Source organism: Chaetodon auriga, chromosome 2 (assembly GCF_051107435.1).
Source record: "Chaetodon auriga isolate fChaAug3 chromosome 2, fChaAug3.hap1, whole genome shotgun sequence".
Classification (NCBI taxonomy): domain Eukaryota; kingdom Metazoa; phylum Chordata; class Actinopteri; order Chaetodontiformes; family Chaetodontidae; genus Chaetodon; species Chaetodon auriga.
Window position 1 is genome coordinate 5,807,884 of NC_135075.1, and position 24,768 is coordinate 5,832,651.

Genomic DNA, 24,768 nt, shown 5'->3' on the forward strand with positions numbered 1-24,768 from the left:
AAAATAGCTGCAAAAAACAAAAATGTGCCCAAAACCATTACATTAACTGATCTTTGCAAGCACTGCTGCAACTTCTATGATGTCTTCCCTACAAAATAAAATAAGACATCTCATAAGCAGAAATTGGCAGAAACGAACATGGCGTTACACCAAAAAATGATGCCAGCTGATTATCAGGCTAGTGTAGAGGCGCTACAGGGTGCCAGTCCTCTTATACGATGTTACAGCTTGTTGCTGATAATCATACGAATACCTCCAGATTCATTGTGGTAATGATTTACTGATGTAAAAACTTAAATAGGCAAGTAGACATATCAACACCTCACTTTCTCATTTCCACCTATTAAGAGGACAGACTCCATTTCTTCCTGTGTCTGTGTCCTCCCTTATCCCCTTTTATCTCCACATTGCCCTGAAGGAGGGAAGGGAGTGAGAGATAGATGGAGATAGGTGGAGGGGGAGGGGGTCAGTTTGGTCTCTCACCTCATTGTCGTGGGGCGGGAGCTGATGGAGCAGCTGTTTGATGCGGTATTTCTCTCCTGGGCTGTTCACATAGGGCACCTTGTCCTCAGGCAGGGAGCTGTAGTACTGATGAACCTGATCGAGACACAGAGACACAAAGAGGATGAGAGTGATGAAGAGTAACAACATACCCGCTACATGTCAGGTAGTTAACAAACTAAAAATACACTTGGGTTGCGGCCCATCATACTTTTATGATCAGTTCATTGTTTTATCAATAAAATGTCACCAAACAAGGAAAAATGTCCATCAAGAGCTCCCATACTCTCCATTTGCTTATTCTGCCTGTACAATAGTTACACCTAAATGGATACAGTTTATAATACACTACAAATCCTCTTTATTTGATTAATTACCCAAAGTGATTAAACTACTATTAAAACATTGTGGATGAATCATTTCAGCAATAAAAGGTACACGGTCCAAAGACAAAATGAACAGGATCTACAACTGAGAGTGACCAACACACACACACACACACACACACACACACACACACACACACACACACACACACACACACACACACACACACTTAAAATCACTTTGATTTATGGCCCACCAGCAGAGACTTAATGGAACCTCACCTCTCCATCTTTGCACATTGACGTGGGAATGTATTACTGCCCTGTCAAATGTGCACACATTCACACATGCATGCACGCACACACACTCACACACACACAAGCAAGTGATTAACACTTGCATGTAACAGTGTGTGTGCATACAGATATGTGTGCCACAGCAGGAATAATGCTAATCTGGCCATTCCAAATTGCTTGGACATTCTTTTCACTGCAGCAGCAGACAATGAGTGTCATCTCTGTGTTATTTATTGTGGTCTTTTTTATTACACTGTAACAGGGGGCCGGGGTATAATAGAGGTCAGGCAGATGTATATGAATGTGACCGGAGGGGGAGCAAACCACGAAAGCCGCAGGGTTTAAACAGAGATTTGAGGACGGAGGGAAATAAAGACAAAATGAACATGTTAGATGGATGAGGAAAGAGCGAAAGAAGGAACAAGGCACAGTGAAGCAAAAACAATACCGCAGAGCACATCACGAAGACGTGGAATGTAAAGACAGGCAGCATGATCGATACCTGCTGACTAGGTCAATCCTAATGACACATTTGTCTACTGAATGGATCTACTGACTAGGAGCCATCAGCTTTGTCCTTGGCAATAACACAGAGTCTGTCACACAAAAACAGATTAACATGAATAACGCAGACACGCATCAGTAAACAGAGACCTAAATGAAAATCGCTTTGTAAAACTCTCATATCCTGAAGTTGAACTGCCCTGAAGTTGTGGTGTCACAATCTGTATCAAAAGAACTTCCTTAACGCCTTAGACGAGCATGTTTGCTGTTGGGATGAATTTATAGCAGGAGCCTCTTGTTGTAAGTGTAACCTAATTCCTTCTGCTCTGCTTTTGTTGGCTTCCACCCGTGTTGGCGAGGGACGCAGGATCCGTGTCCAGCAGCACGGCTCAGGACACCGGGGGGGGATCTCAGGATAGTCCATGAAAGACTGACTGTGGTCAAGCACTGATAAATCACACAGCGCCTATACGCACACGCTGCCAGATGCACGCACGCACACACACATGCACGCACGCACACATACACACCCCTAATGATAAATTACAAAACATGCTTCCAACAACAACAGGGTTACAATCTGGAGGTGAAAGGCACATTGCCCCCAGGAAAAGATCTAAAGACAGACACAGACACACACACACGTTCAGAGAATGGACACAGTTGCAGTGAGGGCCAGGAGGAGCAGCTTGTGATAATAACTGTAATCGAAAGCAGATGAAACTAAAGACAGGGCGGAATTTCGAACTGTACTGGAAGGATTGTTTTTAAAAGCTAAAGCAAATGGCAGGACTTTGCAACTGAGTGACAAGAGTGATCACTTCACACAGCTGGTTTCTATTGCTGTTAATGGCCAGACAGCCAGAGGCAAAGACACCACCAGGCACCACTCCTGACATTCTCTCAACAAGCCACTTTACAGTGGTTAGTGGACACAGATATTATATTGTTGGGAAAACACTGCTAGTTACAGCCAAACATGATGGGAAGGATGGTGTTTTCATAGCAAAGTGAGCAGATTTAATGGCTGTGTTTTCGTTCTCTGTCCTGTTCTTCTCACGTCTTTGCTGAGATGTCCGAGTGCCCATGGCCCAACACTGCAGTCAGCACAGCTGTGGGAACACATCCAATGCGGCTGAATGTTAAAAGGCCCGAGCTGGGTTAATTAAGCACGGAATATAAGCTATTCCGAATGTATTAAAATGCAGCTGCCATTTTAACGAGACTAAGAGCCCACAGCCAAGCTAGCGGCTCTGTGAGTTTGTGTTTGCCTCAAACTGTGTGCTCACATTAGCACGCTAACATGCTCACAGTTACATCGTAATCGTGAAGGTGTTCAGCAGATATAATGTTTCCCATTGGCACCATCTTAGTATGATGTGTTAGCATGGCAATTGATGCTAATTAGCATCAAACAACCTCATGGCGACGTTAGAAGAATCATCCTCTGAGGACCATGAATGTCTCTACAAACGTTCACGTCCAACATCCAACAACCTGGTGTATCTCACAATCTCTTTTTATGGATTTATCACTTATCTCTCATTCACAGCTGCTGGCTGGATTCAGCTCAAGGGCTGACAGTTTTCATAGTCCTTGAACTCAAACAGGTCCTGGTCTGATTGTCCTCAGGTCCATTTTGGAACAGGTCAAATTAGCCTCAGGTCCCTTTCAGACTAGTTCTTTGTTTTTTGAAAGCTAATTTATCCACATCAGAGCTGCATGAATAACCCTAATTTCTATTCAAACAGTGGTCTGAAACAGCATATTTCATATATGACTGCAAATTAAAATCAGATCCCTGTAGATGCTGAGCAGAGTCTGCACATTAGCCTGCAGCTCTTGCTACATGATGGCAAAAAAAAAAAAAAAAAAAATGAAAAGACCAGTTTCAGGCCACTGCTGAGTAACATACTTGGCCTTGACAAGCTGTAACTTGGCAACATTCAAGAATTTATTTGAGAAGGATGGAGAGAAGAGAGCAAGAAGAGACAGTGGGAGAGAGGATACTGGAAGGTCCTCCTTCACACTGCAGCTCAGTAACATCTCCAACACTCAGTAATGGCTCTGTTTGGTGATGAAAATTCATATTCCTTCACCGGGGCTGTATTTCACCAATTGTTGAGAGAAATACAAAGACAGAGGAGTTGAAAAGTCCTAACTAAGAGCTGAGTTATCCCTCATAATCCTGAGATATAGCTGACTGAATACACAGTCCAAGTCTCTTGTTACAGGGTGGTGACTTTAGCCCACTCACACACAGCACTGCCTCCCTACGGGAGAAACCTAAACCCACCGTTCAGATCCTGGAGATTAGCTGTGTTTACCATCTCCCTCTATTCTCACTCTATCTTTACCTTGCACTGAGGAAGGCCGGGTGTTGAAAAGCCCCACATCGGGTGTACTTCCGCTCCTCTGCGAGAGGTCGCACAACATGTTTCCACAGCTTGAATGACTTGGACGTGAGTTTAGGAAAAAAGAATTATTATAGTTGTGGACACTCTTCATCTAGGGTCCTACAAGTGCTCTTAATTGTCACAATTGTTCCACTAAATCCAAAAACTGGTGACACAAAAAAACAAGCCACAGTTATTTTTCTGTTGTTTAATATTGTGCTTGTGCAATACAGCGCAGTCCTGTTTCCATTATGGCCTGACTGTTCCTAAGGTCATATCACCACTAGACGAGAACCTAATTGACTTCGGGGTTAGATGGGTGACCCTGGAGGGGGATGAAAAATAGCTGTGCTCAGTCCTCAGGGGTGAAAACAGGGGGCTGTGCCAACACTGTATTGACCAGTTCATTGCTCTCAGTTCATCAACAAAATGAAACCAGCTCCCATAAACGGTTCTATTGTCCTATAAAACGGCAAACTCTCCCTCATGTGCACACCTAGGCTTCAATGAGTACTGTAGAAGAGGATTTCCTTCAACATGCATGGAACCTTTTAATGCCTTCGTGTATTATGCCGGCTTAGCTAAGTCGTCGGGAGGGCGGTGGAAGCTACTGTTAACATGTTTGCAGGCGGAATGAATGGGAGATTAATTTGACTGCTGGAGCCACACAATCCTTGTTATCCATTAGCCTACAGAAGCAGCTGTCAGCATAACTGGTGAGCTATCATATAGTGAGTGAGATATAACTGAACAGTTACACCCCATGCTTATTTTCTGCAACGCTAACTGTGTGGTTCTGGGAACTTTTATTAGGTTCACACCATACTGGCAGGTATTTTTTTTTGAAAACATTTCCCCAAGTGTATAAATCTGAAATCTCACATTGTAGTGTGTATGGTGAGCTTTTTGAGTGTGATGGTAACATCATCCCAGGACTCTCATCATCATTTGATCTATTTTTAAGAGTCCTGACACGCCAAAGCACTCTATTCTTAACGTCTGCTTCTGGACAACAAACAATACTGTGAGAATAGAGGAAAGATGCTGTCAGAGAAGAGCAGAAAGCTGTGGGCTCAAATGATTAAACTGAACCATTTTTTGACAGTTGTGGCATTTCATTGTGGACAGTCAGTGTTTCTGGTGTGGACGCAAACTGCATCTTCAGATTTACTCACACCACAGTGGATGAGGCCCAAGCATCACAATGTGGTGTCTACAATGGGAGATGAGTAACAAAACTGCACAGTTTTACAGATCTACTCAGTGGTTCTGTCCAGGGTGAATGCTATGTGGCCCGATGAGTGTCAGATGCTAATACCTGCTCAGGTTTGAGTCCTGGTGGTACCCAGGCGTACTCCTCCAGGGCACAGCCTGAGTCGTCGTCTGAGGTAGAGTTCCTCTGAAAGTCGTACATCAGCTTTGTGACCGTCTTCTCCATCTCTACAGGCATGGCTGTCACTGCATGCTCCTCACGACGACACTTACAGTGCACACAGATCTTCCTGCACACACAAGACAAAGAACATCTGTCAAGCCGATGAATGTAGACTGCACGTCTGTGGTAAAGATTTAATGGAACAAGAGAGTCAGATCAGAAATGAAAGCAGCAGTCAAATGATCTTCTCAATTATGCTGTTGAAAAGTTTGATTTGTGGTTTGAAAATAAGCTCTGTACGTTTTAACTCAGAATACACCACCATTAGGGTGAACACAACTACTCAGTTTAATAAATCATGATGTATAGAGAACTACATTTGGGGCTATAGGGTTTCAGCAGAAACAAGACGTCATACTGAGGTTGCTGTTTGGGCCTCTGAAGCCAGCCATTAATCACAGAAAATAAAAATAACCCAAATTGCTTTTTTTTTTCCAAAGGTAACCTCAGACAACCTGTAAAAAAATAAAATCTGTCATCCATCCTAGTTGCTTGTAGTAAAGCTCCTGAAATATTCTGTGAAAGTGTTGACTTTTGCTCAAACCCTCATGGAGCCTGGTCATGTTTGCAGACCTTCTACCCATGAAGGATGTGAAGTTGACACGGTACAAAGGTCAAGGCTTCCCACCGCAGCTCTCACAGTAAAATGTGGGTGCCACCACAACAGCGTTCAACAATCCTCTGGGGTACCGGTCACAACGACACAATCACAAACCGGGTATTGAAATTAGCAGAGTGCAGCCAATGAGAGTGATGGACAGCAGTGCTGCACAAACACACGTCCCTATGTGCAAGGTTAGCGTGAAACATTATCAGATGCTTAGCCAGGACAGTGTTCCACTGTCACGCAGTCAAGCAGACCCACCCAGCTGTAAAATTGAAAGTATCCATGTGTGAGTTTCCACAAAAAAGATGGTTGGGAGTGTTTGATGCTGACACTCCTCCTGCTGGCTGCTCTTTCATCTCAAGTAGTGTCCAGAGAGAAATAAAGAGAGCTGTTATGCTTCACAGACTCAAACGCTGTTGTCTTACAAAATATTGGGATTAACAGCCACAAATTACTCCCCGTAAAAATGACAGAACAAGTGTGACATGGAGCAGGATGTAAGTTTATACCTGAGTGAACAGATTTAAAGCTCTCATACTGTAAAAAGTGAAATTTAAATATCTTTTTTGAAAATAAAGCAAGTGTAGGTGCTACATAAACAAGGTGAAAGCATGAAAACGCTCTGAGAAATACACGCAGCCCACATTCAGAAACTATGCCTTTCAACAAGCCATCAGGTATTCTATATCGTTGTGATGTCATAATTATGTCACTGGCCTCAGCCACACCCCCAGCGTGGCTGTGGTCGCTAAAACATCAGCAGAGCTGATGCGAAAACACGATGCGTGGTGCCTCCTCAGGCCTGTGAGAGCTGACCAATCAGAGGAGGCTGGGCTTGTTGAGAAGGGGGCCTTAAAGAGACACTCACTAAAACGGAGCGTTTCAGATAGAGGGTGAATAGAGGTACTGCAGCCATGATCAGAATGAGGAAAAATAATTTGAACTTTAAAACATGTAAACCTATTCTAGCAGACACCCAAAATAAAAGCATGATCCTGAAAATGAACACAATATTGGACGTTTAAACAAAAATATAGGCCACCTTTGACATATATGCACTTGGATCCAAAGGGAGACGACAATGCACACAAAGTCCCTGTCCTTGACAGCTCCAAGTCCCTGCATGAAGAAGAAACTCTGTGTGGCCAGAAGGCTGCATCCCATAACCCTTGCTGCCCCTCAGGCGGCCAAACCAGGGAGACAATCAGGGTTCTAAATTAACTTTTTTGATCACCAGCCAATGTGGCTGGTGACCTTCTAAAGTTACCAGCCAATCAGAATTTCCACTAGCCAAATTTTTTCCCGGTGAAAATAAGAGAGATTATGAGTGCCACTGAATGCATTTGATCATTTTTGAAAAATGCACAGAAAGTACAACACATGAAACAAAATATACACAGAAAGTGCAAACATTTAATTTATACAAATAAAAAATGCTGTCAGATTTATTATTTTATAAAAGACATTTTTCCAGTAAGTATTTAGTATCATTACATTCCTAATAAAATGTATTTTTCCTTTCAACTTAAAGTGTTTTTGCTTTCCTTCTTTAATAATATATATAAGTAACAGCCATGACTTAAACACTTGCAAAAAAATTGCATTGGTAATAAATTGATATATGTATGTACAACTAGAAAACACAAATAGTGCAGCAGTCAGTATTGCAGACTCCTTAGGCTCTCCTGATGACTTCGGGCACTCATGGTCCTTTACTGCCTCGACTTTAAAATTATTAGTCCCCACCACAAAATTATTCGTCTTGTTTTTTTCTTTCGTGTACATGCGGCAATCGTTACAAAACATGACGGCATTTTCGTGATCAAACACAAGTCATTCACGACCTGTCAGCCATTTAGCGTTAAACTTTCTTTTCTTCGTTTCGCACGCTTTGTCGACATTCTCATCCCCTGCCTCCTTCCTCTTCTCCCCCCAGACGTCTGTCCCAACCACGCATTTAGTTTAACTTTACTTTTTACTTTTAGCTAGCTCAGTCTCCTATTACACGCCGCCGTTCATTCTTCTTCTTCTTCTTTGTGTTTCCGTGGTTTCTCGCGCCGGTTGCACTACAGACTGTAGTGTGCCTGCGCACAGCCAATGGGCGTCTTGTACGTCATCACGTAGCATTACGACCGTGTTCATGGGAAATGTAGGACGGACTGTCCGGGAGACAAATGACCAAGAACTGTAGAGCGGCTCTGACTGACATGATTGCCTAATGCATTACCGGCCAAATTGGCTAGTAAGTTTTTATTTACACCCGCCAATATGAATTTTAACCCGCATTTGGCGGGTTGGCGGGTGTTAATTTAGAACCCTGGAGACAATCCCATTACCTTCCCAGACGGTCGCCTGCATGTCTGACAGACAGCCCTATGGAGGAGCTTAAGGACACTCAGGACACTGTTTGACAGACTGACAGCTTGGCTGGCCGAGGATCCGTTAGCGTTAAGTGCTTGGAGCATACACAGCACCATGTGGAGAACTGGCCAAGTCTCACCTTGTCTCTGGCTCAAAGGAGCACTTCTTGTCCAAGTGTTGAGTCTTGGTTAACAAAGCACTTCAGTCTATCTGGCTTAGCAATGATGGATTTTGATGATAGAACAGACACCGGACATACTTTGAATCTGCATGTAGCTTTCTCAGTAAAACATCCCGCTGACATGCCACAACTGGTCATGTGACATGTAATCCTTAAAAAGAAAGCATACAAATATAAAGGTCTAACACTGAACAAATTCTCTGTCACCACTTGAGACTCCCCGCCATCCGCCAGGAGCCTAACAGCCTATTACTGTCAGCTCCAGCTTTCAACAGCGCCCTGAGCAGAGAGGCAGACCTCTGCAGCGTCTGCTGTCACGTGTAGGGGAAGCCAAAGGCTTTACAAACTGACTCCATAAATATTAACAAAGCAAGTGGCCAGATATCAGTGTCATGAATATCGATGGGTATGATAAACAGAGTTGTGATGCAGCTCAAGGAGACAAAGTCATCAAGTTGTTGTCGAGCAGACAGATTGGCAGACGGGTGTTTGGCAAATCCCTGTCCCAAAGGCACTATAGCCAAGGGCGACGCAGCTTGCCTCATTATGGCACCTTCACCATCATCACAACATCGACTAACTGGTTGACACATGCAAAAAAATCTGTCCATCTACAGGAACACACACTCATAGCGAGGATGATGATAGAAAGTGAAAGGCAAGGGCATCGCAAAGTGAAGACCAAACGGCTTAAGCACGTATGGACACCTTCCATTCTTCTGTCATGCTGCCAGGTGGTTAGCAGTTATTTCTGCCCTGGGGGAGACGCTTGGAGATAAGAGTGCACAAATAGTTGGAGCTGAGGGAAAGCACTTCACACCACATTCCTCCTGAGAGGACGCACTGAAATGTCCCACACTCTGCCTATACCGTCTCTGTGGAGTTCAATGTGGAGCCACAGAAGCCTGTGAACTTTGGAGAAAGGCACCTCTTTGACCCACTCTCTCAGTCCAGATGTGTGAGGGTGATCCTCCTCCGTGATTCACTGTGCAAACATCTGATCGCTCCGCAGTGCTGGCAGAGATACTGAAGGCCTACAGGAGCCCGTTGCTCCTTCCCTCCCCTTCTATAGTCGTGATTTACAACATGCTTCATGCACATGCCCGGGATTTCCCTTTGCTGAAACTTAATCCCTGAGCTTCCCCTCGTAATATACATGATTTCAATTAGGAGAGATTTGGGGACTTTGGTAATACAAGTTGAGTACATCACTGACGCCTCATAAATGACTCAGAGGTAAAGAAAGGGAAGTTAAAAGGCTTGTTCTGTAAATGTGACGGGCCTTTCATCGTCTGGGAGATGTAAATGCTGCTGTATCATTGGTCAGTCGGGGTCTGACATTTGTTCAAGACCTGGGGGGTATGTTGTTGAATAGTAATCCCTGGGCCACAATGTCAGCGGGCAATGATTCACCATTTTGGGTTAATTATCAATACCCTGCTCCTCTAGATTAGACCAGTAACCATAGGTACCAGATGGCGTTAATACATAACCAAGGTCTGATAGGCCCCTCTGACAGCTACATACACTTGGTTCTGTTGGTCTAGGTCACTGCCACAAGAGCAAGGAAGGTCTCAAGATTGTCCGAAAAGAAGTGGTATTAAAACACTGATCAAATTTACCAACTGACTAAATGTGCTTCAAAGCAAAGCTAAAGTTGACTCAGAAATGATCTTTGCAAGGCAAAAAGCAGGGCTAGGGTTGTAACCCTGACTCCAGGGTAGGGGATAACGTAAGGAGACTATTCAGCTCAAGCTTTAGAAAACCATCTGACTCAACTGTATCCAAGAGCCAGTCGAGGGAGTATAGCCTTGGAGAGTTTGAAGTCTCATTCCACTCTCATTCCTGAGCAGCTCCCAAAACCACTGCAGCTTTTCCATGGCATCACTCTAGATGGTCAGATTAAAATCCCATCTTTGAATGGAAGCTCTGCACAAAAGCAAAGGTTGAATGACAAGAGAGGACAGCGCAGAGGAGAGAACAGCTGGGTGCACACACTGCAGCCAAGTCTTGCCTTCTTTTTCCCTGCCTCTGCTTTTATTTTCTCTGGAAGAAGAGGAGGAAGAGGAGGACAGGCTCCTTTCTCTGTAACGGCCTTTTGTTTGGCAAACACAACATTTCCGTTCCGCGTTTTGAAGCCATTGTTGTAATTTTTAGGGGCTTTCACAAAAAGCCCCACTTTCACAAATTACCAACATACAAGCAAACAAAGACTTTGTACCTTCACACGGCTGCATGTTGACTTCAGAGCCATTAGGAGTTAATCACAGTTAAACATGACTGGAGGTGTTCCCGACAAGAATCAGGCTCGACAAAGACGTTTTCCATTAGTGGCCAATTAGTAAGAACCAGATGCAGCATGTTCCCCAGGACTGAGATTAGGCCTGCATCCACCTGTCATAACAAATTATAGAAGCAAAGTCCTGCCCTCTCTCACACTAGACTCTGGTCCACTAGCCTCAGCCTGATGATGACTTTCTTCTACTGGAATGGACAGTAACATATACACATATTTGCATGTCTATCAAAATACAAATATTTCATGTGAGCATTCATCAAAGACAGCTCCCATGACACTCCACCAAATAGTACTGTGTGGCTCTGGGCAAAAATTTCCGAAGTTTGAAAAATTAAACCCTGAAAGCGCCTGATGATGTCATCAGGGTTGACTTGGACTGGGCTGGAAACATACTTTTCAACAGAGAGCCTGGGTTACAAACTGGAGCTGTGGGTTTAATCGTAGATGCTCTTGAGTTGCATTATGGGATATGTAGGAGTTAGTGTTTTTATGGAGCTTGGTCCATATTATCTCAAAAAGCTGGCATATCTCAGGCCCTGCTCCTTTGATATGATTTGATCCTTTAAGTTAGATTTGTAAAAGACTGGGCCCTTTTCTTCCTGCTCCAGGAAGGTAACCTCCAAGAGTATGCCAAGAGTGTCAAAATGTCTCATATTCTCTCTCTCTCTCTCTCTCTCTCTCTCTCTCTCTCTCTCCAAGAATCAATGGTACAGGACTTGTGTGGGAGGCGATAAGCAAAAAGGAGAGAGAGATATGTATGTAACATCCGACTGAGACACTTGTCATCTGCGGCCACGGCATACTCGAGACTGCATCGCATAACTTATTTATTCAGTGTTGACTCGTTGCATGAAATGGGATGGGGGACACACAGAGTCATGGGAGAGACTGGCTTCCTGGACAGCCTCAGTACAGACTTCAGACCAGGCTAAGACACTGGTAACAGTGCCAGGTCGTTAGCAAATCTGTTAATCAACAACAAAAATGAAAAGGCTTTAGTCTACATGTTATGATACATTTAAGGGGAAATGTCCATCAGCCCTTCTCGGATTTTTTACTGGAATATTATGACTTTTCTTTTGGTGTGTCAGTGGGAAAGGACAGTTACCTACGTCTGAAATAATGCTGATCTGCCGTTCAGGCTCCTGTCACTTCAGTTAATGTTTGGACTGCTCTCGGTGCTGAGGAGCCGGTGACACTTCGGCCAGCTGCTCAAGCCACATTATTCATGACTCCCCGTCAGTCCATTCATGTGCTAATCCAGTGACCCTTCACACTGCTAAAAAGTTGCCATCTAAATGGGTCAATTAGTCTGCATTGAGTCTAAAATGTTTCCCTCAAAACAACTGCCACGGAGCTGTGATTATGCCACTTGTTTCTAACGCACTTTGCACCAAACTCCAGGAAATAAATACAGTCTTTTGACGTGGGAGACTCAAAAGGGGACAACAATATAACACTTGACTGGAGAGACATCACTGAAAGAGTCGATCCGAAGTGGAAATGATTGAATATCTCACTGATGCCCTTTTGATCTGGTTATTTACCAAGCAACCAACAATCCATATGGTACAGAGGCTGCACAACAAAGACAGTGTGGCTGGAGAGCGCACAGTAGCTTGACCAGTGCGCTCCAGGGGGTGGGGAGGGGGATAGAAACCGGTGAGAACACGTCTGGAGAGGGAGAGCGCGACAGTGCGAGTCCAGCAACTCTGGATGTTGATGGTTTCTCCAAAAAAAAAAAACAAAAAACAGCCCGGTCTAATTCACGAATGCGTAAAGATACGATTTGAGCCTACTTGGAGAACCTTGAAGAATGCGAAAACTTAGTTAAAAGGCCCACTGACTTCAAACTAAACAGTGTTCTGTTATTTTAGTCCTGCGACTACTTAACGCACACATGAGAGAACAACCAGGGTAAAGTCAGAAACGATCATCATTTCTTAGACACATCTCAATTCCGTTACGTATTGAAAGTCCCATCCTTGGTGATCGGTTGCGCCACATATCGGCTCCAAACACAAAATAAACATCATCAGCTGCTTACCTTCTTACAAACTGCGGCGGATGGAAGCCATAGCCCCGACCTCGGCGCTGGTTGTGCTGGTGCGGGTGTTAAAATGCGTCTTGCTCATTGCAGAATTTGTCACACAACTCCAGCAACGCAGCTTTGCCACGGAAACAGCCCACTCTCACCCGCTGCGTGCGCTGCCTGCGCCCCTCTGCTACATGAACCCCCTCCGTTTAAAAGCCTTTTGTCAGCCCCCTGCCCTCCGCGGACACACTCAGGAGTTCGGCAAACGAGAGAGCGAAGACGGGGAGACAACTTAAAAGTGCGTGAAATCAGATCCCACTTTACAGATCCAAAGGAGGGCGCAGACTCCGCCGAAACACCGTGGAATCCAAACGAATAAAACAGGAATCTCCCTTTGACGCGGAGTTACTGCCGTCGAGCCAGAGTGACGATCCGAGCGGACTTTCGGTGCGTACATGCACGGAGCGCTTGAGCTGCTCCGCTCGCTGCTAACCCACTCACTGAAAGGCAGCGCTTTAATCCTGAACCGATGTCAAGTGCAATAAATAACACCCACACTTCCGGTTTGCACTTTCAAAATAAACGCACCACTGTCAAAAGTTTAGGTGAATATATTAGTTTGTTTTATAATTTCATCTACGAAATCTATACATTGCGATTTTATTTTCCACCTCATACACCCACGTAAGCATTTAGGTTTTGTAACGTTAGTCATGTATAAATAATTTGGGTAAGATTTTTTTGTTTTGTTTTTTTGAAATTTGAGGAAACAGCTAGACAGACCATGAAGGAAGACCATGAGACGATGATGAGAAAAGCTATTAAATGGACCTCAAGTTTTATTGTTTTTTTTAAAATTAATCATCTTCTATTGAATATCTTACTGATGCATGAAAACCTGGCAACATCCTTTATAGATGTTATACATTTATACAAAAATAAGAAAAAACTTCATAGATGACACAGGAGGGAGATGTTCTGAACTTCCAGACACCACAGGCTTCTATCAACTTCTGTACAAAGTGAAAATCAAATCATGTTTCAAAGCTTTTGTTTCAAGGCAAAGTCGCTAACTTCCTGTCTGATGAGCCCTCTTTGGATGACTTGACAGACGCGCGCGCGCGCACACACACACACACACACACACACACACACACACACACACACACACACACGCCCTCTCTCTCTCTCTCTCTCACACACACACACACACACACACACACACACACACACACACACACACACACACGCCCTCTCTCTCGCTACACACACACACACACACACACACACTTCTCTCTCCTCCCTCCATGCTAATATGGCGGTGTGATGTCAGCAAGTCAGCGTCCCAACATTGGTGTAATTAGCAGCCTGAATGAGTGGTGTTCATGGCAGGATTTGCATGTGAATGAAACCACTTTCCTGAATCAACTGGCCTGGGATGAGAAAAGAGACAGAGAGAGAGGGAGCAGAGAGAGGACCTGCAAGTTGCTGACCTGCAGGGGGAAGTGGGGAGGTGAGCCCCTGTAAACAAAACACTGCTGTTTAACATAAGAAGTGTACATTAACAAAAGAAAGCTTGAAAGTCTTACAGACCATTGAAAATCCACTCAATCAAAAACAAATGTAAAGCCACTTTCATAGGATCTTAAAACTCATGTGCACCGACTGTGTCCTTTGCTATTTTAGGCTGACTTATTTGCCACAGATTAATTAACAGAGGACAGAGAAGACTATAATTATATTACTATCATATATACATTTGGTACCACATATTACTTATTATTATGTTATTACATGTAGAAAATGCTCTGGTTAGTAGTCACTTGTGTCACTTCTGCTATGAAAAGCACTGTTTAAATACAGTGTGCTTTCTTAATTGTGAGTCCCACTTTGATATGATTATCAAAACTAACCAAAATACAGTCAACCACAAGGAATTTAAAGCAGGGGACTGATTTATTGGATGAACACATGGACTTATTTAGATCAGCTTCAGCCACAACATTAACAGCACCATTGTTCCCCAACAGATTGCCACCATCACAGCTATTTTGGTTCCTTCTTAATCTCTCAAGCACTCACATGGCAATAAACTCGACAATGCTATCTCTCTTCTCTTGTTCCTACAATGAGTGGTAGGAGTGTTAAACAATATCCCACTGCGCCTCCTCATTTGCTTATTTGTGTAACGCAAAATGTGTCAAGAAAAAGGAAAAACGCCCAGAAGATTTCTGGCAATCAAAGCTTAACAGATTTGTGGAAGATTTCAAAAGGCAACTTGGAGGAAGAATAGCATGGAAGTGGGTTAGAGAGTAATTAAATCAAGATTTGTGTATATTTTTCCCAAAGTGCCCTACTGCTGTCTGCGGGCCAAACACAAGTTAAAAAAAAATAATAAAAAAATAACAAGAAGAAATGCAGAAAGGAAAATTTAAAAAAGCTTGCTTTGAAATAACCAAGAAGAATTTTGCTGCTGAAAACAGGCGGCAGCTCTGAATGACCTGCGCTGTTTCTGAGGACAGTGCCGCAGTCACTTTTCTCCTTTCAGGAACTGTTCCTCTGGCTGCCCTGCACTCAGACTAAAACTCTGCTTTTCTGTTTAATGAAAGCCGTCTTTCTGTCCTGGATTCTCCTGTCACACGTGGCGGAGTGACTCTCACTATGTCCTGGTTTCATACATTAGAACATATAATCGCGGCCCTTTTACAAACACAAGAATATCAATTACAGCTTAGGCTGTACTTATGGCCTATCCACAAGATTTTACAAGGAGCCCTAAGTGACAGTGTCCTCTGCTCGGAGTGACCACAGAATGGGTAAACTGGTTTGGGGCCAGCCATTTTCCCCAATAACTCATTCCCTTTTCCCCAGTAAACCGTTCGCCGACCTGCCATGAGCTGTTTTAAATGCCACGAGAGGACTGAATAAAAGCATAGAGGCCAGCTTGGGGGACATACCACAGATAGCATTGCATGGACTCCTGGCATGCACGGAGATGATAATTTTAGACAGTGAGCCAAACAGGTTTACTCCCTTCCAAAGCATGCATAAGCATATTGAGGCTTTTGTCTCTATCAAAGCACAGGATGAGCGATATCATAAATACATGTTCCCCCGCGGCTGGGAGCCCTATCTACAAGGAAGTATGCAAGAAAGTTGTATTGCCTCAAAGGATCTTATCCCACAAGAACATTATTCACGTCCTACCAGGGAAGGAACTGATTTACAATATATACTGTCTGACATGGTCAGGAAAACACTCCTGATAAATCAATGCCTTTATCTTCATTTGAAATGCAGCCAAAATCCCAACATGGCCTCCTCATCTTTATTTCTCATCTGCTTTTTTAGGAACACCAGTCTCCTCTCCTTTCATGTGGCAAATGCTGATGGCTATCACTCTGGAGTCAACACTCGAGGCAGCTGGGACTCACCCCAACAGCTGATAGCTCAGACATGTTGGGAGGGAAGGAGTGAACCAGCTTGTAGCTTTTCTTCTCACTGCTGCAGTAGGTTTGTTAAAGAAATTAATTTCTAACAACACAAAGCATTTAAGCCGACCAGAATTTGATCCCCAACTGGATACTTCACTGTGTTGTAGCCTCTCAAACCAACTGGTGTGGAACTGAGGCAATCATAAACCTGTCCTCAGCAACGAGAAGGGTAGTAAGCAGGAATGTTTTGTGGTTTGACTGGAGAAAAAATATGAAAATTAATTGTAAAATTGCAACTAGAGTTCCTGGATCTCAAAGAAATCAGAAGTACCAAGTGTAAACATGGATCGAGACTGGGTCTCCAGAAACACATAACACATTGTTAACAAGTTGAGGAATAACAATGCCAACAGTGCCTTTCTGAACTGGATTCATGGTTGATGCAGAGGCTCAACGGAAGTCCTGCTGTGGATATCTAGGGTGTAGGTTCTTATATAATGACACTAGACAGGTATATCACATGTCATCAGACCATAACATGCTTTAATTATATTCCCCAAAGCAACTGCGTTCACACTGAAGGTGGGCTATGCATGAGGAAACTTCTATTTCATCATCTGCTGTTACTGCAGAGTGTTGTAGTGGTGTTTACATTCATTCATTTGCTGATACAGAGCAGCGACCGTGCTGAGCAGATTTGCAGTGTAATGACTTTGTTAGATGTGTGTTACTGTGAGGGGGAGATGACCGAGGCTTTTGTTCGACTTCCAATGTTGTTTTCACTTTCAACAATCTTCACATTGGAAACTTGTAGGAGAAAACACAAGCTGACCGCTGATGGTTCTTGTGGTTTTCACACAGTATCTCTACGGTCCTGCTCTTACATTTCTGAAGGGATGTACATCGCCTGTACAGTGTGGCTACCAAGCTTGTACTGTGTAACCCCTTAATTCACAGCTATAAATATTCCTTAACAATATCTGAACCTGTGAGATGATGTGAGAAGTTGTTGTCAACCACTGCAGATTATCCTGGTAAGTTTGTTTGCTTACCTACTGTTGAATAACTGCTGTTCCGCTACATTAAGGGTGCAATGATTCATGTGAGCACTTGTATCCAGTTGCAAGGAAGAGGAAATGGCTGCCAGTTACACTAAAGGTTCACAGGTTTCCCAACCCAGCTCTGGTCACTGTGTTGGTGAACAATGCTGACATTCAGTGAGAGCAGTCATTCTGAAAACACACTGTCCTCCCTCTTACCCTGAACTAGCAGCACTTTGGCCAACTATTCTGCCCAGAAAGCAGATTTAGTGTGACATCAAGATCAGGGGCTCACTATTGGTCCTCCACCCAAGAGACCCTCTGTACCCATGTTCCCCAGCAGATAAGTGGCCATTATTCACCCCATGTTGAACATTAACTGGATTAATTCTGCCTGGGTTGAGGGGTGAAATTGTATTTGTTCAAAGGGAGGGAAATGGCGAGGAAATGAGGAGAGTAGCCATCTTGGCTGAAACTGTAATTAGCTTGGGGGTTCGTTAGCACACAAACTCAACTCTTGCTGCAGAGGCCATGCAATAACAGAGGTCTGGGTAAGCCATTAAGCCATGGAGGGGAAAACAGAGAGAGACAGAGAGAAAGAAAAAGAAGAGGGGGGGATAAAGAGTACGGACACTTAGTTTCACGCTTCAAGGCCCAGGGCAAGGAGGTGACCTTGTGGAGTGACACCTCAAGGGGACTGGAGCTATTTTTTGCCCCTCCTGGCCCACTTACACAAGGGCTCTTCAGCACAGAGGGAAAAACACACTCCAAGCCCTCCACCTTCATCTCTCCATTAGACTATCCATCTCCAAAGTAGACAGCACTCTCCAGCACTGCACAGCTCAATTTCCAGCGTGCTGTGCCCAACAACAGCGGTTTTTCAATGAGCTTTTCTCAGCCATACTCTACATGTGGATTCTGATTCAAAACATAACTAGGTCATGCTCTGGTTTGAAAATAAGGAAGGAGGAGGAACAGTCGTAGGAAGTAAAGAAATACTGTAGTGGACGCAGTGGGATCTGAGGAATGGCAAACAAGAGAGAATGAAAAATGAGTTTTGACGTTATTATTATTATTATTATTTCTGTGTCCGTGCCTTAGAAATAGAGAGACGTCTGGGAGAGGAGTTTTAGCTCACTGAGTGCTCAACCTTCCCATCTGTGCTGGAAAGTTATCTCCTTCACAAAAATGTTGTAAAGTCATGCACAAGAATCTCTCATTACTCTCCCACCACAGCTCTGATGCAGGAACGATCGTGCGGCTCCATGAATGAACCACCCACCTATGAACCTCCCACATTCAGCACCCTGCAGCCATTTCTCTGACTCAACTCTCTCATTCAACCTCCACTGATGTTCCTCTTCCTCACCTTGTCATCATGACCCAGATGAGTGGTGTGGGTGTCAGTACAGATCTGCTGACTCTCTCTATCTCTCTTGTGTGGGTTTTTGTTTCATTCACTACATTGCTCCCTCAACTAAACCTCTTCTGACTTATATTTCTGGTGTTCTTGCCGAAACAAATCACCTTGCAGCCCTCGCCCGTGGCCAGAATCACATGCCGACTGACCAGATGTTCCATCATTAATAATGGATATTAGCATACTCATTAGTTGGACCACAGTTGTGGGAGTGCCGCCGCAGTCTTGATATATGATCTTACCACTTATTTTCAGAAGGCTGCATAAGGCCAAGCCAGCACAAAAGCCTTTATGTGTAGTTGGAGGGTTTGTATGCACTGTTCTTTATAAAGAAGCAAGGTCAAACCAATACATCCAGTTGGGGTGGGAAAGTGCAACAAAAGTAAACACATGTTGAATGTGTACTTGGCCGGTAAGCCTCTGGAGTGGGCCTGAGGCTCAGCCGGTTTCCAGTACTTCCATGAATTTTAAATCTAGAGGTAATATGTGATAAAAATAAACAAAAAGTAAACAGAGGTTCTGTCAGTGCAGAGCAGAAAAGCACGGAATGGAAGAGTGACAGAAGGTGAAGAATGAAGAGAGTGCAAAAAGTCTTTGCCCTGGTGATCCAAACATAGTTTTAATTTGCAAAAACATTTCATGACAAGGAGGCGTTTGAACTCCGCATTCTCCAGAGCTCTCCAGTAATGGTTTAAGCTTAAACTTTTAGTTAAATAAACCCCAACACTCTGCTCTGCCACGTTTAAATATTTAGCTTCAGAGGCCTTGTGGGTAGAGCAGCAACAAAGGGGATCAGTCCATCAAGCAGAGTTTGGCCTGAGGGCAGTCATCCACTCTGGAACGAACTAGAAAAAGGTACATGAACAGGGCACTGTGCTCAGGCAAAACTACAGCATGAGTTTGGTTTGCAATTTGTTATCAACCCAATTCAACTGGATGGAAAAAAGAGAGACACTAACCGGAACGTCTGTGTCCCCAGTCTGTGTTTATCCGTGTGGCTTTGGGTAAAATAATTAATGACAACAACAAAAATACTCGGACATGAGTCATAATAGTCACTTATGAATACACCTTCAGGTTTAATTTGCAGTATTTATACTGTACCTAAAGACTGCCTACAAGTAGCAGCGTGTTTGCGAAGGGAGGAGCAGCACTGGCATTGTGGCATTGTTCAAAGCATTTAGTCTTTCCGTGAATAGCATTTAATTAGCATCTTAAACGGGAAGGATGATTTGGTTCACATCAGTGCACATTCAGACTCATCTATGATCACAGACACAGGCATAGCCGCACTCAGACACACAGTCTGTTCAATGAATCAGCACAAGTGGTGTTGAGGGTGTGGATACAGTAACTGTGATGACATAGGAAAATATAGAAATATAAAGTATGCATTTTGTCTAAACATTTTTAATGTTTTGTTGGTTCAAAAATACTGATTATCCCTGAAAACTGCCTCTCAGATCTTAAGTATTTCTCTGTAACGCTAAATACTCAATATTCAATAAATGCTAAATCACATACGAACCCATCAGCGGCATGTGGAAACAGGCAGGTGGAAGGGAACAGTCTTCTCTCCCTGTTGAAATTCTCCCATCTCACCCCAATAATCCAGTGCAGAACGTTTCCCTAGATATACATTTTATCCTGTTTATACACAGCAGTGTATTGGAGAAACAAAGTACGAGAAAATTTCTGGATGAGGTCATTTGGAAGTCTAAATAATGAACAGATGAATCTGAAAGAAGAAATAAGGAGATTAAACGGAGTCCCTTAAGATGATAGACTAGTAAAACACCAAAGAACATATTCTGAAATCCTACAGAGATTCTCCAAAGGTCGCTTTTGATCCAATAGCAGCATTTCATCTTGAACTGATTCCTCTCTGTCAGTTCAGGCAATTTAATTCCCCCCTATTTTATCTTGTTACAGTGTTTACCCTAACAAAGGGGGACTGATGGTGAGCAGATCTCACGAACACACACAACACACCATGTCCATGTCAATAAGGCTACCACAACCCTCTCCCTGCAGGGTCTCAGAGGCCTGTGCAGGGTATGGATTGGAGGAGAAATTGCAATTTCCAGAACGTGACAACCTCGCGATGCGCTTCATCACGGGCCTATAGAGACAGTGAACCCGAGGCATTATTGACTGATAGCTGCCGAAAGCTGAGACTGTAGGCAGCAAGGACAGACAAGACTGTGGAGAAGGAATGGGAGGAGGAATGAGTCATACTGAGCGATCCACTCACAGACAGATCCCATTAAACAACTTTTACCAAACTGAGGTCAAACTTTCAGTGTGAACACATCTCAGAGCACAGACAGACCTCCAATCCATCGCTTCTCATGCCTTTTAAAATGCGCTGTGGGCTTTTGAATGTGTGAATATCAGGTCTAGATAACTGCTTGCAAGGTAGTCACATTGAAGTCTCTGTCTGTCACTAGCTTTTTCTTCACCCACTTTGTTCCCCACTTACTGCCGCTCCCCTACGTAACCCCATTTAAGGCACGGCCCATTAGGAAGCAGTGAGAGAGAGCGGTGCCCTGAGAGAAACTAAATCACCCCGGCCCGCTGCTGTTTACACCAGACCGGCCCACTGCTTGAGCCGCTGTTTATTTGAACTGTGAACCTCCGTGTAAGGTGTGTGTGAAAGGAAAACTGTAAGTGTGTGTGTGTGAGAGAGAGAGAGGGAGAGAAAGAAAGAGAGAGCATGTGTACTGCAGAGGCGAGGGGGAGGAAACGGTCCTACACAAAACCCAGTGTCTCGCCCTCCGATTTCTTTCACACCTCTCTTAACACACTTTTCACAGCGTATTCATTTGCCCCGTGGGCTCCTGGCGCTCCTCAGGTTCTCCAGGCCACAGACGGGCCTCTGTGCTGCACCATTGAGGCAACAAGTAAGCTGAAAACAGACCACTGACACCCCCCGTCGAGCTCCAGACACAATCATGTCCTTCTACTGACCCACACATATGACATCACAGCCTGGTGCTCACACACACACACACACACACACACACACACACACACACGCACATATGTGAGCAAGAATGCATGCAATTGTATGCTTATTTTGTATACATGGAACTCTACGGTGACACACACACACACACATACACACACACAACCTGGGGAACAGTCAGGTTAGTGTGGGATTGGTTAAAACTGTAAGAGCACAGGAAAGGAAGACCTGAGCATCAATGAAGGCACTGTTCAAAAGGCACAGACTGACCGGGAGAGCAACGAGGAATATGAAAGGCTGCCAAGTATTCAGACACAGGAACAAGGACACACACTGAGGAGACACGCACACACATGAAATAAGAACACACTACATACACAAACATACCAACATGTGTGCATACAGAACTGGGTTATCTCATTGAATGTGCTGAAAGACTTTACCTATTGGTGGAGACAAGCTGCTGCTCTTTCAGCTCCGTTTATGTGTGGGTGGCTCTGAATTAGCATCACAGGCGTCACTGGCCATAAACACGCCATTCATTCTTGTGATCAAACTGACTATACAGATGATACAACATCGATTTTTTTTTAATCGGATTCCAACTTGTGTGAGGCATGAACATGTAGAAGACCACAGGAGACAGGAAGAAAAGGCACAGCCAGAGCCTGGTTTGAGTTAAAAAGGATGATAAATAAGTGATCATCAGGATCAGTTCCCTGAGGAATATTCACACATGAGCAAGAATGATCAGCAAATAACCTGTAAATCACTGACTTGAAGCTTTTTTATGGACAAAAAGAGAAAAAAAAAACTTTGCGGCTGCTCCCTGAAGCGTGGAACAGCTAATCACTGTGTATCATTCTTCTCGCCTCTGTTGCTGGGCTCCACATGTCTCCACATAAACACTCATTTTAACCAGACAGAAACAGAGAGACGGCGCAAACACATGATGCTGCGCAGTCACGCACTGGGCACTCCTGCACCAAAAAGCACACGTACGACGCATTCCCTCACACACAAAGCCATGCAAACAATCATATCGGTGTCTTTACAAGCTACTGCTTTCTCTAAAATTCATGCAAACCCATCAGCTATGGGCAGAGTGACACACTAATCTGTGAAAAGGCAAAGTCGATATCCTCCGTGTCTAATCACATCACAGCATTGCAGCTCAAGTATGTGGTATCTGGGGCAGCGCAACAGCCAGTACAGTAAACTCTGGACAGGAAAGGCTGCTTTGTGTGTGTGTGTGTGTGTGTGTGTCAGCGTGTGTGTATCTGCATGCCAAGACTGTGCCAGCCACAAGACTGATGCTGGCGTCAGAATGAATCACAGTCAGTCTGCTATTCCTTCCCTGCAGCATACCAAGAGGTTAGCAGAGAGAGAAAGACAGAGAGGGAGAGAGAGAGATCATAAAAACAGATCATAAAAGCAACATCAATGGGTGATAGACCGAGCGAGAGAGGGAAACATAAAAGGGAGTGTGAAAAGTAGGAGGGCTTGGGAGACAAAGCTCAAGAGGGAAACACAATGAGGAAGAAAAAAAAATGTGACAGGGTGGGAGAGCACATGGTATCACCAAGCTCATCCATCTGCAGCCAAGCTACATGCCAATACAATCATGCATTCTCTGGATTTGACCTATGGATTGTCTATTTGCTGGTTTACCCCCTCATTGTATATACACCTTTCAGTGGTATATGAGAAGAATACTGTTTTGACAGATTGCTGGTCAGATCCATCATACACTCTGTTGCAAGGCTACTGCGATAGTATCAGCCAATAAACAGGCAGAATTTCGAGACATTCACGGTAGTCCAATCAGTTGCTTGTGGTCATCAGTTAACAGCTGGTCACACCAGCAAACATGGAAAAATCTATCTCAATGGACTGGCTGCAAACAGTGGATTCACCTGTGGGAGTGAAGTGCAAATGTTTGAGTTCAGCTTTGGTGAACTTCCACACCATTGACCAATAACAAACCACCTTAACAATGCTTATCTTTGAGGTAACAGAGAGCCAGAGAGTCCAAGACAGAATAAGCTACCACAGCTCTTTATCTGCGTTCCTCCACTTTTATTTGCCTTCCTTTGCCGAAATATGAACTGCTCTGCAAAAGAAGCATGGTTTGAAGATGTTTATGAGATGGGAGCTTGTGGTACAATGCACCTCTTGAATAGTCTTTTATTGTCCTATTAGCAATCAAATGAAAGTTGCCAAGCTAGCTAGCTCTGAGAGACGTTGGCTGTGTTTTGAGGGCACTGCTTAGTGCCTACATTTAGATGCACAGAATTCAGATGCTCAAATAAAATGGCGGTTAGTGAATATCGTGCATTACATAGTGACACTGCCTACTATGTTAGCTCATTAGCTCCAGTGTAGTTCACCTACTAGTCTTGTGAGTAGTCCCTACACGCAGAACTTTGCTCTGCAGCTTCCTGGTGTGACCTGGTATTAAACAGTCAATCCTCAGTCCTCAGTCAATATGGCCAATAGTGAGCTTCCAGCCTCAAAGCCGACATAACACAGAGACCGAGAGAAAACCTGCCACATGATCCCTATTGATCATGAGCTATTTTGCATTGAACTGCTGTGGCTGACCCTGCTCGTCCATCCGATTCTCCAAAGGCCACAGATCAGAGCACTGCTTCGCCATGCATCGTGAACTCTATTGATTACACATAAAAAAGTAAGGTAGAGTATTACAGCGGATCCTTTTGGGACAGGCTTCTCTCAAACAATATCTGATCAATACACTGGATGAGTCAGCAAGTCTAAGCGAGAATAATCCCAAGCTTCCCCGCATTTTAATTGGAAAATGAATAGATAGATGTGTAGGCATAAACAATAGGTTATAAAAATGTCTCCCATGTAGGGAAACGGATATGAGAGAGCACAATTTTTTGATGACATAGCACAGATCTTGGGGTGCAGACAGCACAGCCTGAACAACACATGAAC

At 44.0% G+C, this 24,768-nt stretch overlaps 1 protein-coding gene across 2 annotated transcripts in view; it reads right to left on the bottom strand.

Annotated features, from left to right (window-relative positions):
• The window catches only part of prickle2b (prickle homolog 2b), an 87,221-nt gene that overhangs the window by 7,088 nt on the left and 55,365 nt on the right, over positions 1-24,768 (bottom strand). The window contains exons 1-3 of one of the 2 annotated variants that reach the window (XM_076751180.1): positions 12,955-13,444; positions 5,343-5,526; positions 484-597 (exon numbers count right to left, since the gene is read on the bottom strand). In XM_076751180.1, coding sequence (XP_076607295.1) covers positions 484-597; positions 5,343-5,474 — 246 coding nt within the window. In that variant the 5' untranslated portion in view covers positions 5,475-5,526; positions 12,955-13,444. Of the gene's footprint in view, positions 1-483; positions 598-5,342; positions 5,527-12,954; positions 13,445-24,768 lie in introns of those variants that run through there. The other variant, XM_076751174.1, reaches the window with a different exon arrangement.